The sequence below is a fragment of the Nanorana parkeri genome, unplaced genomic scaffold (genome assembly GCF_000935625.1).
Source record: "Nanorana parkeri isolate BGI_ZX_2015 unplaced genomic scaffold, ASM93562v1 scaffold1008, whole genome shotgun sequence".
Lineage (NCBI taxonomy): Eukaryota > Metazoa > Chordata > Amphibia > Anura > Dicroglossidae > Nanorana > Nanorana parkeri.
Window position 1 is genome coordinate 285,701 of NW_017307276.1, and position 19,999 is coordinate 305,699.

At 39.3% G+C, this 19,999-nt stretch overlaps 1 protein-coding gene across 1 annotated transcript in view; it reads right to left on the minus strand.

Annotated features, from left to right (window-relative positions):
* Positions 1-3,971: 3,971 nt before the first annotated feature.
* Positions 3,972-19,999, minus strand: part of COL6A6 (collagen type VI alpha 6 chain) — a 91,755-nt gene continuing 75,727 nt past the window's right edge. The window contains exons 32-38 of the mRNA XM_018567109.1: positions 17,529-17,540; positions 15,618-16,108; positions 12,813-12,909; positions 10,273-10,917; positions 8,332-8,410; positions 6,057-6,231; positions 3,972-4,058 (exon numbers count right to left, since the gene is read on the minus strand). Coding sequence (XP_018422611.1) covers positions 4,053-4,058; positions 6,057-6,231; positions 8,332-8,410; positions 10,273-10,917; positions 12,813-12,909; positions 15,618-16,108; positions 17,529-17,540 — 1,505 coding nt within the window. The 3' untranslated portion in view covers positions 3,972-4,052. The remainder of the gene's footprint in view (positions 4,059-6,056; positions 6,232-8,331; positions 8,411-10,272; positions 10,918-12,812; positions 12,910-15,617; positions 16,109-17,528; positions 17,541-19,999) is intronic.

A 19,999-nucleotide genomic window follows, 5' to 3' on the forward strand; every position in this document is an offset into this window, starting at 1 on the left:
TCTGCTGATTGACAGCAGGCAGTGGGTGGAGCAAAAGCCCTCCAGCTATTGGCTATTGCAATTTGAAATAGCAGGATGGCTATTGCTCCTGCAGAGGAGCAGACCTGAGAGAGAAAGTTCTCTCCCAGGTCCTCCTCTGAAGATTGACATCAGGCAGTGGGCGGGTGCAATGGCCATCTTGCTATTGCAATTTGAAATAGCCAACAGCAGGCCGTTTTAATTCTCGCCCACTGCCTGGTGTGAGCAAAGATTTGGGCGAGGCAGCAATCGGTAATATTTTTTTGTTTGGATGAAAAGACAACGTATTCAGTGCATAAACCTACATGGCTGTATTGCTGAAATGAAATTCTGGTGTTAGTGTAATGATAAAAGTACAGTGGCAGTTGGCTGGGAATTTTATCCAAATGCTTAATTATGGTAAACATTAACCACCCCAACACATTTGCATTCCAGAGGAAAATTCAGTTTAAAGAAAAACATTTTCTTTTGTCCTGTGGCCTTCTGTTCCAAACTCCAGGGGATGTAGGAGACGAGCCGCAAGAGACACCTCCTCATCTACCGGTCTCGTCCTCAGGCACGTGATAGATGCGAATAGCAGTTGACAAATCCAGTGACAGTCGACCTACCCTGTTTGTACATGGAGCAACAAGGGGAAGGTTATGTTGTCACTATGAGACACTGCTTTATGCTTTGAGGCCCTGTAGAATATATATATATTCCACAGGGCCTCTGTTTTCATAGTATACTGTACTGCATATTATGTTATTTGGGGGTTTTAAGCTGTTTTCATGCAAAAATGTCAGATTTTGTCATGTTTGTGCACAAATGTCCATCTTATGGAGAGTAATATGTGATGATGTTAAAGTTTATTTCCTTTTAACCCTTTAGTGAATGAGAAGGGGTACAAGTACCCCTTACTCATACAAAGGGGGGGGCGGCATCATCTGTGTGCCTACTTAGTTAAAGGGGTACCCCAATGCAAAGCCCCCCACCCGCAGACCCCCGAATGAAAACAAAACGAAACTAAATTCATTTTTTGCCATTTCATTTTTATTTCAAATGTCACATTGTGCTTTTTTAAAGTCCTTGACATATACAATGTTTCATAACCAAACATGTGCCAATTTTTTATATTTATAGATATGTGTAAGAGTAACATCTGTTTCATGAGATCAACTCATTAATCTTATAGAGAAGAAAATGTTGTTTTAGAATTATAGATAGTAGGCGGATGTACTATTGGCAATCATACAAAATGTGTCTTCAAAACAATTTTCCTTGTAATCATTATATCATCCAAGCACAAAAAAAACAACTAAAATGATATGTGCCAACACAAGACGCCTGTATCTTTGGCGATGACAAACAAGCCAACATTCAAGTGTTTAGCATGTTTTTGTATTATTATACACACTGGAGTAATGAAATCTGGCTTCATGTATTAATGTATACCTCCTAAGTGCATATACATAGAGTATAATTTTGCTGGACTAACCAATATTATAGTTTCAGTCATTTTCTTTTATTAAAAGTATAACAAACATTATGGAGTGTTTGAGGCAGTTTGTCTAACTTGATGTGTGGAAGCCACATTTAGAATTAATACTAGGTTAGCCACCTTTTTTTCAAGTAAAACCCAAACACTTTGAGACCAAACAATTTTGAGAATATACAGGAGAGAGCGAGGAGAGACAACCAGGAGAGAGAGGGAAGAGAGAGAGCCAGGGGAGAGAGCAACTAGAGACAGCCATGGGAGAGAGTGATGAGAGACAGCCTGGGGAGAGAGCAGGGAGAGACAGCCAGGAGTGAGAGCGAGGAGAGGCAGCGAAGAGAGAACAAGGAGAGACAGCGAAGAGAGAACGAGGAGAGACAGCCAGGAGATAGAGGAGAGGAAAAACAGCCAGGAAGAGAGAGCGAGGAGAGGCAGCGAAGAGAGAACAAGGAGAGACAGCAAGGAGAGACAGCCAGGAGTGAGAGCGAGGAGAGACAGCGAAGAGAGAACGAGGAGAGACAGCCAGGAGAGAGAGGACAGGAAAAACAGCCAGGAAAGAGAGCGAGGAGAGAGAGCCAGGGGAGGGAGCGGGGAGAGACAGACAAGAGAATGAGTGAGGAGGACAGCCAGAAAAGAGAGCAAGGCACGAGACAGCCAGGGGAGGAAGTGAGGCGGGACAGCCAAGGAACAGAGAGAAGAGAGACAGTCAGGAGTGAGAGTGAGGAGAGACAGCCAGGAGTGAGAGTGAGGAGAGACATTCAGGAGAGAGAGCGAGTACACTCCTTTTAAAAGTATGCTTTGTGTTTTTTGAGATCAGAACTTTGAACAAAGAACATATATCACCTTTGAAATGACTCATAAAACAGGTAGAATCGTATTGATCTACTGTAAAAGAGCAAACATACAGCAATAGACCAGCATCATCTGAAATAATTAATCAGTCCTGTGCAAATGAACCCATTGCATGTATAACCTAATAATGGTTTACAGTAACAATGTTTGAAATGATCTTATATCAAGTGTTAAATATGAATGTCTGCACATCATTTCTCCTTTTTTTGCAGCCACAAGTTTATACATACAACTGAAAACTTATGTCTAAAATCCTGATTGTACAAAACGTGTATTTCTATATATGGCATTATATTAATGGGAGATCTCTTTCCCTCATGAATCATGTAACTTGTACAGTATAGTGCAGTGTGCCTCACCCCTGATTATGGAGCCAGTGAACAAGCATAATTCGGCCACTCTTTCAACTTGCAAGATATGGTTTGCAATCCATGTTTATGGTTGTTACAGCTTTCAGGCTTTCAGGGTTTGGAGGGTAGGGGTGATGAAGCTTTAGCCCGCCTTTTGAATGTAGGTCCTATATTTGGAATTGTGGCATATAGAGGTGAAGGTCTTGCTCTGAGGAAGGGGTTGGTTATCCCAAAATGCATTAGCATGCCCCCCCCCCCCTTTTATTGGGTTGCACCTACCACTATACAGCGTTCTTGGACCATCCTGTTATGGATATGCCTAATTTCCTTTAAGAATAGTGAGTAGAACCTTTTTACTCTTTCATTTAATTATTTGGTTAATAAACATACTGCACTAGGAGGTGGCGCCTGCTCTGTGTTTTGTTGCATGTTGTCAAGATTCTAGTGACCTGGTTAAGTGGGCAGTTCCTTGGTTCCTAGCATTGGCGGAGTGAGCGCCAGTCCAATTGGTTTGCACCAGCCTGAATCTTGCCTAAAGTCCTCAGAATGTGATAAAATGAGACAAAGCACCTGTTTTGGATTCCCCTCAATTCAGTTGTATCATCTGTGCTCCAGTCCCATTGGGGCTTCTCTTTTAATGAAACTGCAAGACACCTTTTTAGGAGATTCCTAATCTGTCTAGACCCAAAATATACCAGTATAGAAAATAAGCATTTTGTCACAGTTATCTAAATACAGTATATGTAAATGTCTGTCACAGCTATTCACCAATATACACTTTTTAAGATGCAGGTAAATCTGCAGCCTATTTCATAGACTTTTGTATAAGGTTCTGTTCACACCAGTGATGAAGCTGTTTATATTCTCTATGTAGCACATGTAGATCCCAGTACTTGTTAAGAACCAGTCCTATAAGTAAGATTACACCGTGTACTGCAGCAATTGGGTGGTTATCTCTGACAGCAAAGTTGGGAACAAAACTGGTGACAGCATTTTACATCCACTTCTGAAATACCTACGCACAAAAACATACAACACACTGAAACATTACTGTATCAGATCAATTTGTTTCTTTGAACAAAAGTTTTTGAAGCCGGATGGACAAATAAAATGTAGAACCCTATGGGTGGTCAGACTAGTTTTCAAGCCAGAAGGCAGGCAGTAGACATGCTCAATAAAATGCTGTAAAGGGGAATGGTTAAAGGGCATTTGAATCCTAGTTGCTGCAATCTGTCCAGCCTTGTTTTAAAAAATGTCTTTGAATATATTTATTTTGCATCATGATGTCCTATGGCACCTTTTGCCTAACCTGTTTCATGTTTCTTCATAATTTGTTTTGTGCATATTCCAGTAGACATTCACCTTTCATTACCTGAAAACAAATAGGTTTTAACACAGTTAGTTCAATGAGTTTTATGAAAAATATCATAGATTTAAATGACTACTGTACTAACAGAAAACTAATGTTACAAATACCAACAGTTTCATTTACATTTCCAACACGTCTTGCTACTTGCAAAGTGAACTTTTTCAAAGTCCAAGTATGTAACCCTAGTGGTATCTTAACCCTAATTCATAACTGCAGAAATGCCGTCCAAATAGAATAAACAGCGCTGTACCTTATATGCAGTGTTGTATGCAGAGAGCAGTGACACTTTAGTGCCTCAGGAAAGGAAGAAGTTGTAATTGACAGTCTGGCATCAATTTGTATGCTGCGCAAAAGACAAATAGTGGTGCCCAAATGGTTGAATAACTACTGTATGTCATGAGGAGTAGACTAGAGCACATTTTATATACCTAGTATTACAGCTACTCTGTTTAGCACTAGGAGCAGGAACAGAGTAGTTGGAAATTGGAACAGTGTTGCCATATGGAGAAACTTATATGATCCTTCATATCTGGAAGTACTGTGTATTTTCTATCTCCAGCAGCTGAATAGGGCAGCTGCACAGAAAAGGAAATATACCTAGATGTGGTTGGGGGGTATTAAAGTAAACCTGTAGTTTTTTCCTGCATGGGCAAAGCACAGATTTGTTTTAAGTCCTCATTTGATGAATGTCAGATACAGGTGAAACTCGAATAATTAGAATATCGTGCAAAAGTTCATTTATTTCACTAATGCAACTTAAAAGGTGAAACTAATATATGAGATAGACTCATTACATGCAAAGCAAGATAGTTCAAGCCGTGATTTGTCATAATTGTAATGATTATGGCTTACAGCTCATGAAAACCCCAAATCCACAATCTCAGAAAATTAGAATATTGTGAAAAGGTGCAATATTCTAGGCTCAAAGTGTCCCACTCTAATCAGCTAATTAAGCCATAACACCTGCAAAGGGTTCCTGAGCCTTTAAATGGTCTCTCAGTCTGGTTCAGTAGGAATCACAATCATGGGAAAGACTGCTGACCTGACAGTTGTGCAGAAAACCATCATTGACACCCTCCATAAGGAGGGAAAGCCTCAAAAGGTAATTGCAAAAGAAGTTGGATGTTCCCAAAGTGGTGTATCAAAGCACATTAATAGAAAGTTATGTGAAAGCGAAAAGTGTGGAAGAAAAAGGTGCACATCTTGCTTTGCATGTAATGAGTCTATCTCATTCACCTTTTAAGTTGCATTAGTGAAATAAATTAACTTTTGCACAATATTCTAATTAATCGAGTTTCACCTGTATGTGGTGACAATGAGGTGGGATCAATTGCTGCAGTTCTTCCATTGCCTTTACTAGTAACTCACTGATAAAAGCAATGAGTTATCATTTGAAAGTGTTTACAATCTCTAGGAGGACAACCTCTAGTTGCCCTTCTTTCTCTCAAAGGATAACAATTTGCAGCATGAATTTGGACAATTACATCAATTTGCGGAACAAGAATTCCTATTTAGTTTTGCAGAAAACAAAGTAGAGTAGAGAAGACATATGTCCAGCTGCTTGTACTGTTATGTAATTCATTCACATAGATCCTCAGAGATTGCAACAAATTCTCTGAAGATAGGTTTTAGCCAGTTTATAACAGCTAAGAAACATCTGCTGTAACTTTACATTAGAAATCTGGCAGGCTACTAAGATTGTGATCTGCTCAGCAGATCAACTTATTTTGTTAGTAGTGTACAGTATATCTGCAAGTACATGTACTTTATTATGTTTTGATGATGTGTTGACATTGGGAATATTTAAAACATAATAAATTTATAGGTAAACACATATAAATGTAAATTAAAGGTTTAGGGGTCCTGCTTCATGTAATAAGTTTTACTTATGTTTTACTAATAATGCTAAAGCATTATTAACATAATGATGTTTTTGGACATGAACGTTTAGTGATGTTGTATTTTCCGCTGTGCAATTTAATTTCATATTCAGTTCTTTTCGCTTACCAGAATGATTGAACAATTCATGTTCAGTATGAGAGCTCACTGAATCAACAGTCAATGACAAAAGAGGCTCCATGGTATTAAAGTCAGCACTTTCATCTTTGGCCATCAAGTTTATTGATGCATGAGGTGGCAATTCGGTTCCAAGCTCATCTTCAAATGATCTGTGAAAAAATAGCAACAATATAGATATCTCACATCATACACATTGATTCTTATCATATGCATTTGGAATGAATGTGTATTTAAATAAAATCTTTAATAACCCTTTTACTGTGTAGAAGGCAGTGTGCAGTGCCTTTAATTACTTTCTCTACTGCTGTCTGTCACTCCCAGAGATCCTATCAAAATACAGAGCATACCCTATGTTTGTTACTCTGCTAGGCCCACCCACCCCAGCATCCCATATACTTTGACCTGGGACTGGCCACTTATACACTAAGCACTGGACTGTGGCAGGCCATGGGAGTGAGCATGCGTGCCCCATAGCCAGATGTACCAGTATTTTATAAAACTGCCGCAGTGGTAGTCAAGGTGGCAGGCAGGAAAATAGGTAAATGTACCAGTGCCTAAACATAGCAGTGATGGCTGTTTAGTCTTGTTTTTTTTTCTTCGAAGAAAAATAAAATCCTAATTCACAAGAACAAGATAGGACAGTACAATTGGTAGTGTCTATTGGAACATTTAGTATTATCAGAAGCAAACCTGCACAGAAGAGGTTAACAATGCTATCACAGCATTAGGAGCCTGTGATTAGCACGGCCATATACTATAGGAAGTGTTCAGGTAATTACTATGCTTTTCTAGCTACCAAGGAAAGCCAGGACCAATCCTGGCTTTCCTTGGATCTACTGGATTTACTGGATCTACCCAATACTGGCTTGAATGTGGAGCATGGTTAGGCTCAGAGGCAGGGGGTGTTCATGCAGGCTTGGGGGATTTACATCTCTCTCCATGTTTACCACTAAAAACTTTAAAAAGCGCTCACTATGGCATGTATATCCTTTATAGGGAACCATTTAAGGATTCATTCTGGGAGGTTTTCAAATACTTTACATCTTTCACTTCCTGCCTCTAATGTTCATGCTCATCTTGGTGGCTTAGTGGTTTTGCAGCTTTCCCTGATAAAGTAACATGTTTTTATCAACTCTGTCAGTGTCTGAATTCATAGCAGCATGCAGTGGACCTAACTAATATTCTGCGGGTAAGGCATCAGAAAAACCCTATGCAGCTTTCTTAAAAATTGTAGGATATTTAAAGCTGAACTCCATCCCTACCTACCATCTTAAACACATGTGCAGGCTCCTCTCTCCTGCATTGCAATTAATTTATCTGAGAACTCCACATTTTGTGAGAAAATACTGGAGCACATTATTTGGCACATCCCATGCCTAGGTATAATGGGCAGCAGCTTAGGGAAAGGTAAATATAATATCTAAATTCCCCCACAGTTTTTTTTTAACCAAGCATCTTGCAAGGGGGGGAGGCCATTTCTATTTTGTTACAAGGTCCACTTTGAGCCCTGCCATTCCTGGTATCTCCAACTTTAGCACTTTGAGCCCTGCCATTCCTGGTATCTCCAACTTTAGCCAATAAATGAACCCAATATATTGCATCACTTTTGACTGCTAAGGTGCACTCGTTGGATTTACTCATGGTGAAGAGGCAGAACCTAAGCTGGATCTAATATTGAAGAATGTGATTTACCAGGGTTGCATGACGCTGCATTTTTGCATGCCTGCAGTTTTGCAAATCTCTTTGCCATGGTCATTGCTAGACCTTAGAATAAGAGTGACATCTAACAAAGAGAAAAAGGAGCTTCTATGGTGCTTACATATCTTACATATTACATTACAGATTCATTGAGCCATAGATATGTAGCTGGCACAGGGCCCAGGAACTTGGGCCCATAGCCCAAGATTTAGCAAAGTCCTTCAAAATAGATACAGAATGTCAATTAAAAAAACATAAAATTAAAATAAAACATTTGCTCAATTCAATTAACAGGAGTGGTGAGCTATAAAGTCAGGCGTCAAATGCTTGCAAATTAACCCTCTAATACTTTTATACACCAACCCTACCATTCTCACAACTCTCAATATTTATAACTGTTTTAATATTATTAAATAGACTGACTGCACATATAAATACATTTTATTATAACTTATTTTGAGCTGATTAAGAAATAAACCATAATAACTGTCCTATGAATAGATGAAAATGTAAACATAAATAAATACAAAATTATGCAATTATATACTTACGACAGCCTTTTACCCCGGGGACTGCCAACAGCAGAACATTTCGATTTCAGTTCTGGTGGTGGATATTTATTTATTGACCCTGTTAAGATAGTTAACAGAGTAAACTTCCTTGAATGGAGTAATACATATGTAACAGTATTCACAGTTATTAACATTTACTTGGGTGAAAAAATGGGATTATCAGAGTTATAACAAAAATCCTTAATACTCTGATTTCATGCCTAAAGTTTGGGCATTCCTTTTTAGCACTTAGATTTCTTATTTAACAATAGGGTATAGAAAGGAACATGAATGGATATAGTTGCTCTTTTTTGTGCATAATGTAATGCTAGTACATATTTGTTATTAAAAAGAGAGTGGTAGCTAGGTTTTGGCTTCCTGACCTGATGGATTCAGGTCATGTAATCATATGTGAAATCATCTAAATCATAGGTAGTCAGTTCATATAGTTCTGCTCAGGTGCAATATGAATTATATGTAATTATAAATATGTGAGATTATAGTTGTACCTGGTTAATTACACTAAATTCCACACTGAACCTAGTTCATGTTTCCAGACCCATGTATAAATTAGATACATCAGTAGCAGATGTCATTGTGTTCTCCTTTCTAATACAGAAAATTAGAAGCTGATTAGAAGAGTTTAATACATGTTAGATTTACTAATTACATACAGGATTGCTATGGGTCTGTCTGCGGTAAATGGTGTTTGAGGGTTGAGTCACACCAGCAAACCACACTAAATGCATGGCCACTGGTGTACGATGAGATCAACAGTGTTTATAAGCTGATGCTAGTGCATCGCTCTGTTTACTTTTTTTAGAACTTTATTGAAATGTCACAATTACTTTTCATTCAGTTCTAAAGCCACAGCACGGTGCGATGTGAAATACAATTGCGGTGCTGTACACTGAAAAAAAGTACTGCATGTAGTACCTGCATGGTCTGTACGTTGGGGCAGCACCTTATCTAAGACAGCCCTAATGCACAGACAATGCAATTTTCATCTGGTAGGACTTAGTCCTTAATCTATATAGTAAAACCTATTTGTTAATTTATGTGTAAAGAATATTTCAATTTGTGCCACAAATTGTACCTATGAAGTGTATCTAATTTTTTCACATTTTGGATAAAGTGGTGAGTGGATTACAACACTGGCATGGTTTCATAGCTGTCTGTGCCCCCGTTAGGGTGACTATCCCACTCTATTTGTCCTTGCGAACATTGTCACTGGTACTGAAAGTAGGGAAAATCTAACAGGGTTATTCTCGAAAGGGTGAAGAGTTTGGAGAAGGCAGGAGAAGTGAACAATCTAGGACAACATAGCTGAACTGGAAAGTGAGCTGAATTGGAGAATTTTTCCAAATCAGCTATTCTGGCCTAGATTGTTCACTTCTCCTGCCTTCTCTAAACTCTTCACCTTTATGTGAAAAACCCTGTAAATCTTTTTTGGATAGGAATAGAGAGGTAATCCTCAAATGCAGACTCTTGTTCTGGTAACAACTGTCTAAGAGGCTATTGTATAGATCCTCTCACTTACTGTGTGTAAAGAAGTTAGTGAACTTTAACTACAGTTAACTAAAGGTAAAGTTGTGCCTTTAGATATACTTTATTGTAGCCTGGTAGATACTGTATTATATCAAAATGAGGAAGCCGGAAGTAATTTTTTATTTATTAACTACCTCCGGGCCGGCCGTAGTAAAAAAACGGCCGGCCAGGAGCTCTCTCGATCTGAGCGGGCGTCTCTAGACGTCCGCTCAGACACGCCCCCTTGCGCGCGCGAGCGGGAAATGGCCGGAATTTAAAAACGGGCAGCGATGCCCGTTAATATACATGCGATCCGCCGGCTGTAGAGCCGGCAATTTGTAAAAGTTTGTCTTTGTTGATTTTATTTGGTTTGTTTGTGTAGCTGTTTTTAGTTTTGTTTGCAAAAGTACTTACGTCTTATGGAATTCAAAAAAGAATGCATGAATCCAAGAGCATATCCAAACTCTGGTTTGTGAATTCTGCCAATATGGAGCAGGTGATGGTCCACAGGAATGCTGGGAAGATCCATTAATTCAGTATCATTATATGTTTTTCCTATGTACAGCACAAATAATGGATACCCTTGACACTTGGTGTTTAGGGAAGCTTGGGCAAGTGCGTGTTTGTCCCACCCACTTGTCTCTCCAGATAATATTAGGATGATAGCCTTGTACTTTCTTGCATTTGATACCTTAGACATGATGTTCTCAATTGTCCACTGCAAGCTATAGCCAAGAGCAGGTGGACCTTGCAGGTGACTGACACTCAAAAGGTGCTTCTTAATGAGCATATTGTTATTATAAGTTGATAAATCAAACTCAACATGAGGGTTTTCTTCACTATTTTGCCTAAAGTTAGGAGGTATGTTGCTTACTAGAGCCACCCGGTCACCAGAACTTGAGACATCAAGCCTGTCAACCATTGTACTGATTAACCCCTTTGCTGCTGCAAAGTTATCTTGCTTCATGTTGTATGAGCTATCCAGCAGAAATGCTATGTCCATAGAAGGCCTCTGGAGTAAAGGTCTGTTCACACATTGAGGATTTGGTTTACATCTATCTGAAATAGAAAATTACTGTATAAGTAATGTTGGTAAAAAAAAACATCATAGCAATTATTTATGTTAAAAAGTCCAAACCTAGTCAACACAATTTCAAACAATCCATATCAAAATTCCAAATCAACCATAATAGTGAGTTTTTTGTAAAAATAATTCTGGCAAGGAGAGTTTATTAATATGGCAGCTGGCAGACATTTTTGTTATTAATAATAATATTATAATAATGATAATAATTATTATTATTAATTATTACAATACTGTACAATATGTGCCATCAAGTAAAGTTAACTCCTGGTGACCACGTGGATAGTATTACTTGGGGGGTCTGTACAATTTGCAGGATGGTCTGTAATGGGGGTGATTTTGGGAAGGATATGTAGTAGGCAGAATTTGGGAGGAGGGGGGTCTGTACTGAGGGGTGGAAATATACTAGGAGGAGGGGGTAATTTTTGGTTCTACTGTGTATGCTGGCTATTTATAATGTATTTCTGACCCCTAACCGCTGTACTACAAACTCCTGACCCATGTATTTCATGCATTACATACTTTTGACCCCTGTATCCCTGACCCCTGCACTCTTAACATTATGTTCTCCTCACCCCTGCACTCTCTGTATTACATTCTTCTGACTTGTGCACTCTCTGCTTTACACACTCCTGACCCCTGTACTCTGTGCATTACATGCTTCTAAGTCCTGCACTCTGTGCATTACACACTCCTGACCTCTGCACTCTGTGTAAAACACACACTCCTGACCCCTGCACTCTCTGTGTTACACACCCCTGACATCTGCACTCTATGCGCTACATACTACTGGCCGATGCAATCTCTGCATTACGCAGAAAACTGAGATCACCAGCACTCAGTCAAAAACAATAGATTCTTTTGTTTATTTATTGAAGAAACATGTCGCAAGCACCACTTAGCCAATGTTTTGGGGCCATGCAGGGTCCCGAAGAAGGCACTCTGCGTGGCCCCGAAACGTTGGCTAAATGGTGTTTGCAACATGTTTCTTCAATAAATAAGCAAAAAAATCTGATGCTTTTGACTGAGTGCCCGTGATCTCCATTTTCTATGATTTTGGAAAACACGGTGCCATCTGTGCAATCACTAGGAGCACAATGACCATTAATCAAGGTCCAATCGCTGTGAGGAGTGCAAGAGACACATCACACTTCTACATGGTTTAGATACCCACTGTTCTCAAACAGATTTGAATTGTTCTGGGGCAGACCTGTTCAGTTACTCTCATAATCTAGAGTGATCACAAAAAGCTTTCCAATTGGCTTTAAAAGAACTAAGTGTAACATCCCAATGTGTTGCAAGAAAATGTGCAGCATTCGTCATCTCACATGAGCGCAGAAGCAGAACAATTAGGTAGCTGGGCTTTCTATTTAGTCTTTGCTATATTTCAAACTACTACTGACTAATTAAGCAGACACATCAGTAAAAATATCCACTCAGACACTCAGAAATGATACCAAAACACATTAACAAATACATAACATAACAACATGGGAAGTCCCGACAGTTTGTAATACTGTATATGGGACTCCCTGACATTTTGGGGCCTAATAAACTAAGATTGGAAGATGATGAGGAATGAAAATGTTTGGATGTGTCAAATAAAGTATGAAAGTATATTGCAGTTCATGTAGTTTATTTGGTGCATTGTAGAATGTGTAACTGTCTTGCACCATCATCTACTTGGCGCACTACTGGGCTAATTGTTGCATTAGTCACGTCTTTGTTTTCAAACCTTTCAAACGGAACTACCGTATTATTTCGGGCATCCAAAAAAGCAGGTTTCAATGCGCCAAATATTTGGGGCACTGACAATAGTTAATCTGGCTCCTAGTATAATACAAGATATGGTCTTTTATTTAATACTTACCAAAACAAAGGGTGCAGGTCTGTAGTGTTTGTAATAATGGTTTATAATCAGCACTTAGTGGAATATCAATGTATTTAAAAGTTCCTGTATCATCCACCTATTTAAATAAAGTATAAAATATATTATTGTAGCTTCCAGCTCATGTGTATAATGTTAACAAAGTAGCCTAAGTATACCCTCTAAAACTAAAAATGATGCCTTGAGATGCATGCAGGGAGCATACCCTATCTGTTCAGTACTTCAGGACAGTAAGGATCATGTAATCACCAAGTTGCTGTAGTCAGACTGTGTCTCTGACCTGTGTGACAGCACTTGACCAGTGCTGGACCAGAACTCCGGGCAGGTAGAGTTTTTCTTAACCCTTTTAGTGGGGCTACCCCCGCACTGCAATGGTTAAGTGCTTGTTTTTGTCTAGGTGCCAAATAAAATTTTACTCAACTGATCCTCGGAGCCGGTTTATTCTTAGACCAGCCCCTGGAGAATCTCTCCGCCGCAGCAGTGAGGACGCTGAGGAATATTCCAATGTTGCAGCGTTGGAAGAGAGAGGCTTCAGTAACCTGAGAAGCAGGCAGCCAGCTTGGCATTTCAATTGAGTATAACTTTTTTTGCTAACACCTTGACAAAAATGAGCAGTTAACCCTTGCAGTGCTGGGGTAGCCCCACTGCGAGGATTTATGAGTTCTACTTTAAACTACAAACATCTCCTAATTTCCATTAAATAGGGAGGAAGGGTTTTGTAAACCACAGACAATAGCTGGGAAAGCTGATAACATTGTTTGAGATTTCAGTTTAGCATGCAAGAAGTTAGAAGGATACTGGATCATCTATAAGGATTAACAGGTATTTTCTGACTTGCAGAAAATGTACTAAAAAGAAAACTAATGCAGACACCACATCTAACTGTAAGCAGCAATGTATTCATTTGTATTCCTATTTTAGATATGCTTTAAAGCTGAACTCCAAGAATAAAAGTATTTTTTTTAAATGTTTTTTTTTATAATGTTATTTGTATTATCAGCTCCAATGGCTCAGATGGACATTTCCTGAGAGAGTACAGTAAAAGATAGTATAATTCACACCTCTTCCCCTCTACTCAACCATTCACAAAAGCACTTGTATCTTTTTCACTGAATACAAAGCATTCTGTATTTGGCTCAGAGAAAATCCTGTGCTTTACCTGCCCCTCCTCTGTTCTCGCCCAATCGCAGAATGCCTTGTACTTAGTGAAAAAGATACAAGGGTTTTGAACATACATAGCTTGTGCAGCAAAAAATGGAAAACAAAAATGAAATAACCCCACAAATTCAGAGCTACTATGGCCCCCTTTCTCAAGGTGACAACTGAAAGTGGACTATAGTGTCTCTGAAATGTTGCTGTCTTATATCTTTTTCTGCACAAGCTATGTTGTTATTATGAAGAAGATCTCAGTAAAATTTTGAGATCTTTCCTCAGGGGGGCTGGCCATTTTGCTTTTGAGGTTTTATTGCTGTCTGTGTCCCTATTAGGAAGATTCACTTTCACTCTTAATGATAAAGATCACCAGGACAAATAGAGAAAGTGAAAGAAAATGCCAAATTGTCACCAGAACAGGAATAGAGGGGAAATATGCCTGTTGTGGCTATTGGACAGGAAGTGAATGTAAATCTCCCCAGTACGACACAGGGCAAAAAAGAAAAAACAGACTGACAGGGGTTATAACCCCCCCTTTCTCTATCCAAAATGAAAAAAGTTTTGGCTTTATTGCCACTTTAATTTTTTTATTGTATTTTATTATAGTAGAAGATTATAGTAATTGTAGCACTGCTGTTTCTAATGTTGTTGTATGTTTATTTTACACTAATTTACTGTAGCAGTTTATTTACAATTTTGTTTAGGTTGCCAGTGGAGAACCATATTATATATTTTTTATTTCTATAACTTCACCACACAACTCCTTTTACCCCTTTATGACCTGAGGCCTTTTTTTTTTTTCATTTTTTGCACCCATGTTATATTCCACATTTTAGGCCTGCAAATGACTTAAAACCCCAAAACATTATATATTTTCTGAAAGCCAAGACCCTATAGAATAAAATGGTGCCAGTTGCAAATTTTTATTTTGCACGATATTAGCACAACTCGTTATCAAACTTCAACATTTTGTGAAAAATGTACTTACATGCCCCGAAACACAATAAAATACCAATTTTTTAATAGAATATAAAAGATGAGGTTACAACGAGTAAATAGATACCCAACCAATTTAGAGATACCCCAAAATACCAGCCCTAGAATTATTGCTCTCATTCCGCGTGCACGGCGATACCCAACATGTGTAGCGCGTTCATCATATGTAGGCGCACCTGACGCGTGTTTACGTGGCGACGCGCGTGCTCGCGGGGGACTTTTTAAAATTATTATTACATTTATTTTATTTTAGTTTTAAAAACTGTTATTTTCCTTTTTTATACTTTACTTTGATTACTATCACATTGGGGGGCTTACAAGCCCCCCATGTGATAGCAGATGGTGGCGACAGGTACTCTTTAAGGTGATGCTTGGGGTCCAAAAGACCCCCAGTGTCACCTCTACACTCCAAATAAGCTATTGAAGTGCAGATCGCACTTCAATTTGCTGCCGGGAATCTTTTTACACCGCTCCGATGCTAGCAACGTACACTGTAGAAGCCGATATCGAAGATGTAGCTAAGTAGTTTGTATGGAGAACCTTTGAAACTGTTGAAAACTGGACTTTGCCTAAAAAACAACATTTTTTTTGCTGAATAATAGCTAATAGATCTGATAAGATATTCAAGTAGATTCATACCGAAAAGGCCCGTTTGATAGCAGGTGCAGCGCTGAATGCGATAACTGCCGGTATAATCCCAAGAGCACTGTATTCCATCACCGCTGTGTTTATGGCAACAACATCTTCAGAAGGACCATTGCTGAAAAACACTGCAATCCTTCTTACAGTGGCTCCCTGGACAGATCTCTTGAATATGTTCCTGCCCACAAACCTCATACAGTTTCCGATGTCACGCCGTCCAGAGCTTTCCAAAGGTATGTTCTTCACAGCTGATAACAGCTGGTTTTGGTTGTGGAAATCAGAAAAGCGTATCAGATGTTTGGTATGTGTGTTGTAGGACACCACTGCCACTCTCGCCCCCACGGGGCAGTTGCTTCCTCTGATTGCAATGTTGCTCAGAAGTGATGTGACCATCTCTGTCATCCTTGTGAATATTTCTGGTGTCATACCATTGGCCATATCTAAAGCTAAGACCAGTTCTGTTGGGTATGCAGGGCATGTAGCTTTTTCTGAAAAAACAAAAACAAAAAAACAACAGTATTGTTTGTTCATCCTATGGCAAAACATCACATTTCTGTTACTGTGAATTTCTGGCCAGATAGTATTTACATATTATTACAAACACCAAACTAGTTTTAAAGTGTACCTAAAAAAACCTAAAAGGTTAAACTTTTTGGGGGATTTTGATAGAGTGATGAGGTGTTAGAACAATGGTCAAATTTTAATTACTGCCTGTGTCTCTGTTAGGGAGATTCATTCTCTTTAATTGTCCTGATCATTGGAAATAAAAAGAGGATAAATCCAAATTTTTACTTGACTTGAAGGAACAAAGAGGAAATCTTCCAATGCGGACACTTGTTCTGTGACAACTGTCTAAAAGTGAATATCCTTCACATTGGAAAGATATCCTTTAACTTCCTGTTGAGACTATGGGACATAGAGTGAGGGAATCAAGCACTGACCTCTGAAGCTGCAATAGCTGTTCAGCAATTCATCTTCAAAGTTTACAGGGTGAACATTGAAGTTGTCCAGGTCATTTCTCTAAGCAGCTCTGCTCCCTCTTGTTTACACTAGCGCCCACAGTAAAACACTAAGCTGTCTAGTGTCTGCGTTGGGTCTGGCGGGGGTATTGTAACTGTTGAACTCTCTCAACACATTTCTTTCTTTTTTTAGCGTTATTAAAGTGGATGTTTACCCCCTTTTGACTAAAAAGCACATCAGCATACAGCTCTGCATGCTGATATGAAACCGTAAATGGAGATCTAGTAATCTGCCCTTAGTAAACATGGACACTGTCAAAAGACTGGGGAAGAAAAGAAAAATAAAGTATGCAAAAAATAAAAAGCTGGCAGTTCTGTTTGTAGATTGTCATTACTAAACATTTCTCAAGGTGTGTTTGTTGTTATTTTGAAGGTATAGTTAAAGTTCCTGTTTAAAGGTGTACAAAGTGTACGTTCGAATGAGGTCTCCACAAAGCAGTTTGGACTGCTCCGTTATGATGACCTCCGGTGCCATCCAGTGTGATGGAGAAAAAAAACAGCTTGTCTGCATTTTTACACACAGCACATCACACCGTGTACCATTTTGATACATTTCATATGGACTACATGCCTGTATAGAACTCTCTGCATAAATAGACTTCTCACCACCTTATATTTGTATTTAGCCAAAAAAAGACAAAAGTGAGAGCGCAAAGCTAAGGAGGGTTATCTAATATTAGATAACCCTCCTTAGCTTTGCGCCCTCACTTTTGTCTTTTTTTTGGTTTTCACTAGCACAGGCACTCCTCCTGTCTTCTAGGGCTGCAGGCTAGTCAGGCACACATATCCCCCAGGTCATATCCGAGAGCGCTGTTTGTACCGTCCTTGTGTGATATTTGTATTTAGAATGACTTAGACATTACAAGATATAAAGTTGAAGGTTTCTTACCGTGACAGCAAGCTGGAAGAGAAACACATGTGTATTAGTATTAGAATACATCAGAAATAAAATGAATCTATTTGTATTTGTAAATTACAGCACAATGGGAACAGTTGTCTTCTTCCTTCCTTATTCATTTGAGGCATAACATTATTCTATTCATTCATTTATTTTTTTCTGATTTGTTTCGCATTAAAGTCTTTGTAATTGCAAACTTTCTTTTGGGGTTTTGGATAAAGTGGGGAAGGATTAGACCCTCTTTAAAGTTTTTATTGCTGTCTGTGACCCCATTGGGGAGATTTACCTCCCCTATATTTACTGGTGACCATTGTCATTGACACAGAAAGTGAGCGGAAATGCAAAGTTTTAGAGTCAATTTTCTAATTGGGACACCTAAGAGGGCAATTCCCCCAAACTTTGAGAGATTTCCCCTAGCATTCTGTTACATCTGTGGCACCGAAAGTAAAGGGAAATCTCCCCCGTGGGAGGGACACAGACAGCAAAAAATAACCTACCAGGGATTTTAACACTTTCTTACTCCAAAATTAAATAAAATAAAAAAGTTAAGCTATACATACACTTTAAGCTTGCATTGATGTTTTGGTTAGGTTTTACACTTGGCACAATGCAGTCAGGCAAGTACTGTTCTCCTGGCAACCGCCAAACCCAGACACGTCCATTGGATTGCCACACAGAGAAGCGTGATTCGTCACTCCAGAGAACACGTCTCCACTTCTCAAGTCCAGTGGCGTTGTGCTTTACACCACTGGATCTGACGCTTTGCATTGCACTTGGTGATGTAAGGCTTGGGTGCAGGTGCTCGGCCATGGAAACCATGGAAGCTCTCTACGCACTGTTGTTGTGCCAATCTGGAGGCCACACGAAGTTTGGAGGTCTGTAGCTATTGACGAGCGCACAGCTGGTATGGACTATGACGGGTGGATGGATATATTTAAAACAAAATTTAATGTTAAAACAAGATTAAAATTATACAACTATAAAACAATTACGGAACAATGGTATGCCAATGCGAGGCTTGAAATATTATAGGGTGAGCAAGCTTCTTATTCAGCGGGAGGAGCGATGTAGACATGTGAATCATCATCATGGCCAATCATCATTTAGGGATCATAGCAATAATATTTACAGTATAAGACAGTTCATCACATGTACACACGATCACGTTGTATATGGACTAAAATGCCCTTGTGGGTTGATGTACGTTGGACGCACCATACGACCGTTACGGAAACGCATTGGAGAACATCGGCGTTTCATTGAAAAAGGCGACACCGAACACAGTGTGCCACGGCACTTCACTGCTAAACATCATAAAAACATCCACGCCCTCCAAGTGTTCGCCATAGAGCATATACCCACTCACCTAACACCCTCAGAGCGCTACAAACGCCTATGCCATAGAGAAACGTATTGGATATCTAAACTGAATACCCTAACACCTATGGGACTAAATGAAGATTTGGAGATACTAACCATCCTCTAGAATAAACGTAAAATACATACACCATACTGCGTTCACACGACCCCCCCCCCACCCCCCTTCTTCCCCTTCTGGGCCCACTGTTCCGAATAGACCTTCCCCTATATGTGATTCCATTGTATTAAAATGGAAGCCTATATCTAAATATACATCTTCCAAACAATAACTGTGTATGGAGAAAACAATATCCAGCCACCCCATCGCTCATAGTAACAGTACACCTGTCCATGATCTTTCAGAGCGCCTCCTTTTCATCCAACAGACCAAGCCTCCACCTACGATCCCAAACCATATGAAAACACATACAGAGGAGACTTTCCCCACATCAGCGGCTTCTAGTCACAAGCACTGAATCAATTGACCAATCACATGTCTTTAGGATCGGCAACCACGCCCACCTGTCACTTTTAATTTGCGTTAATTTGCGAACTACATTGGTCTGTGCATGATGGGCTAGTTGTAAGAAAATTGAATGAGGGTGAGATGTCTGGCCCAGAAAAGTTGTACAATGGTTGTAAGGTGTATGGCCACCTTTATAGGTGCGCATACTTCCTCTAGATTAGTGGCTCCAACACTAGTACACACCCTATTGTCAAACTCCTTACATAATGACCATAAGTCCAGCAATACTGCAAGAACCCCTGGGTCTAATACATGCATACCATATTGTATATTTCACAAGCCAGTGCCTGTGTTATTTTTAACTGATAAATACACATGCAACAAGACTGATTTACTAAATCAAATGAACAACATCAGGGATAAAACTTTATGGTATGCTTACATCTTGGTCCTGCATGCGCTCATTGATGTATGCATGCATAGTGATTGCGGTCCTTGAAAATACTTAGCTGATCATAAACTGATGTTCAATGTATATGGTGTAAGCCTAATTAGTAGTGCATGTTGAAAATTCAGAAATGTTGCTTTTGTACCTTTTGTTCGTATAAGGTGTATTACAGAATGGGCAGTGAACGTT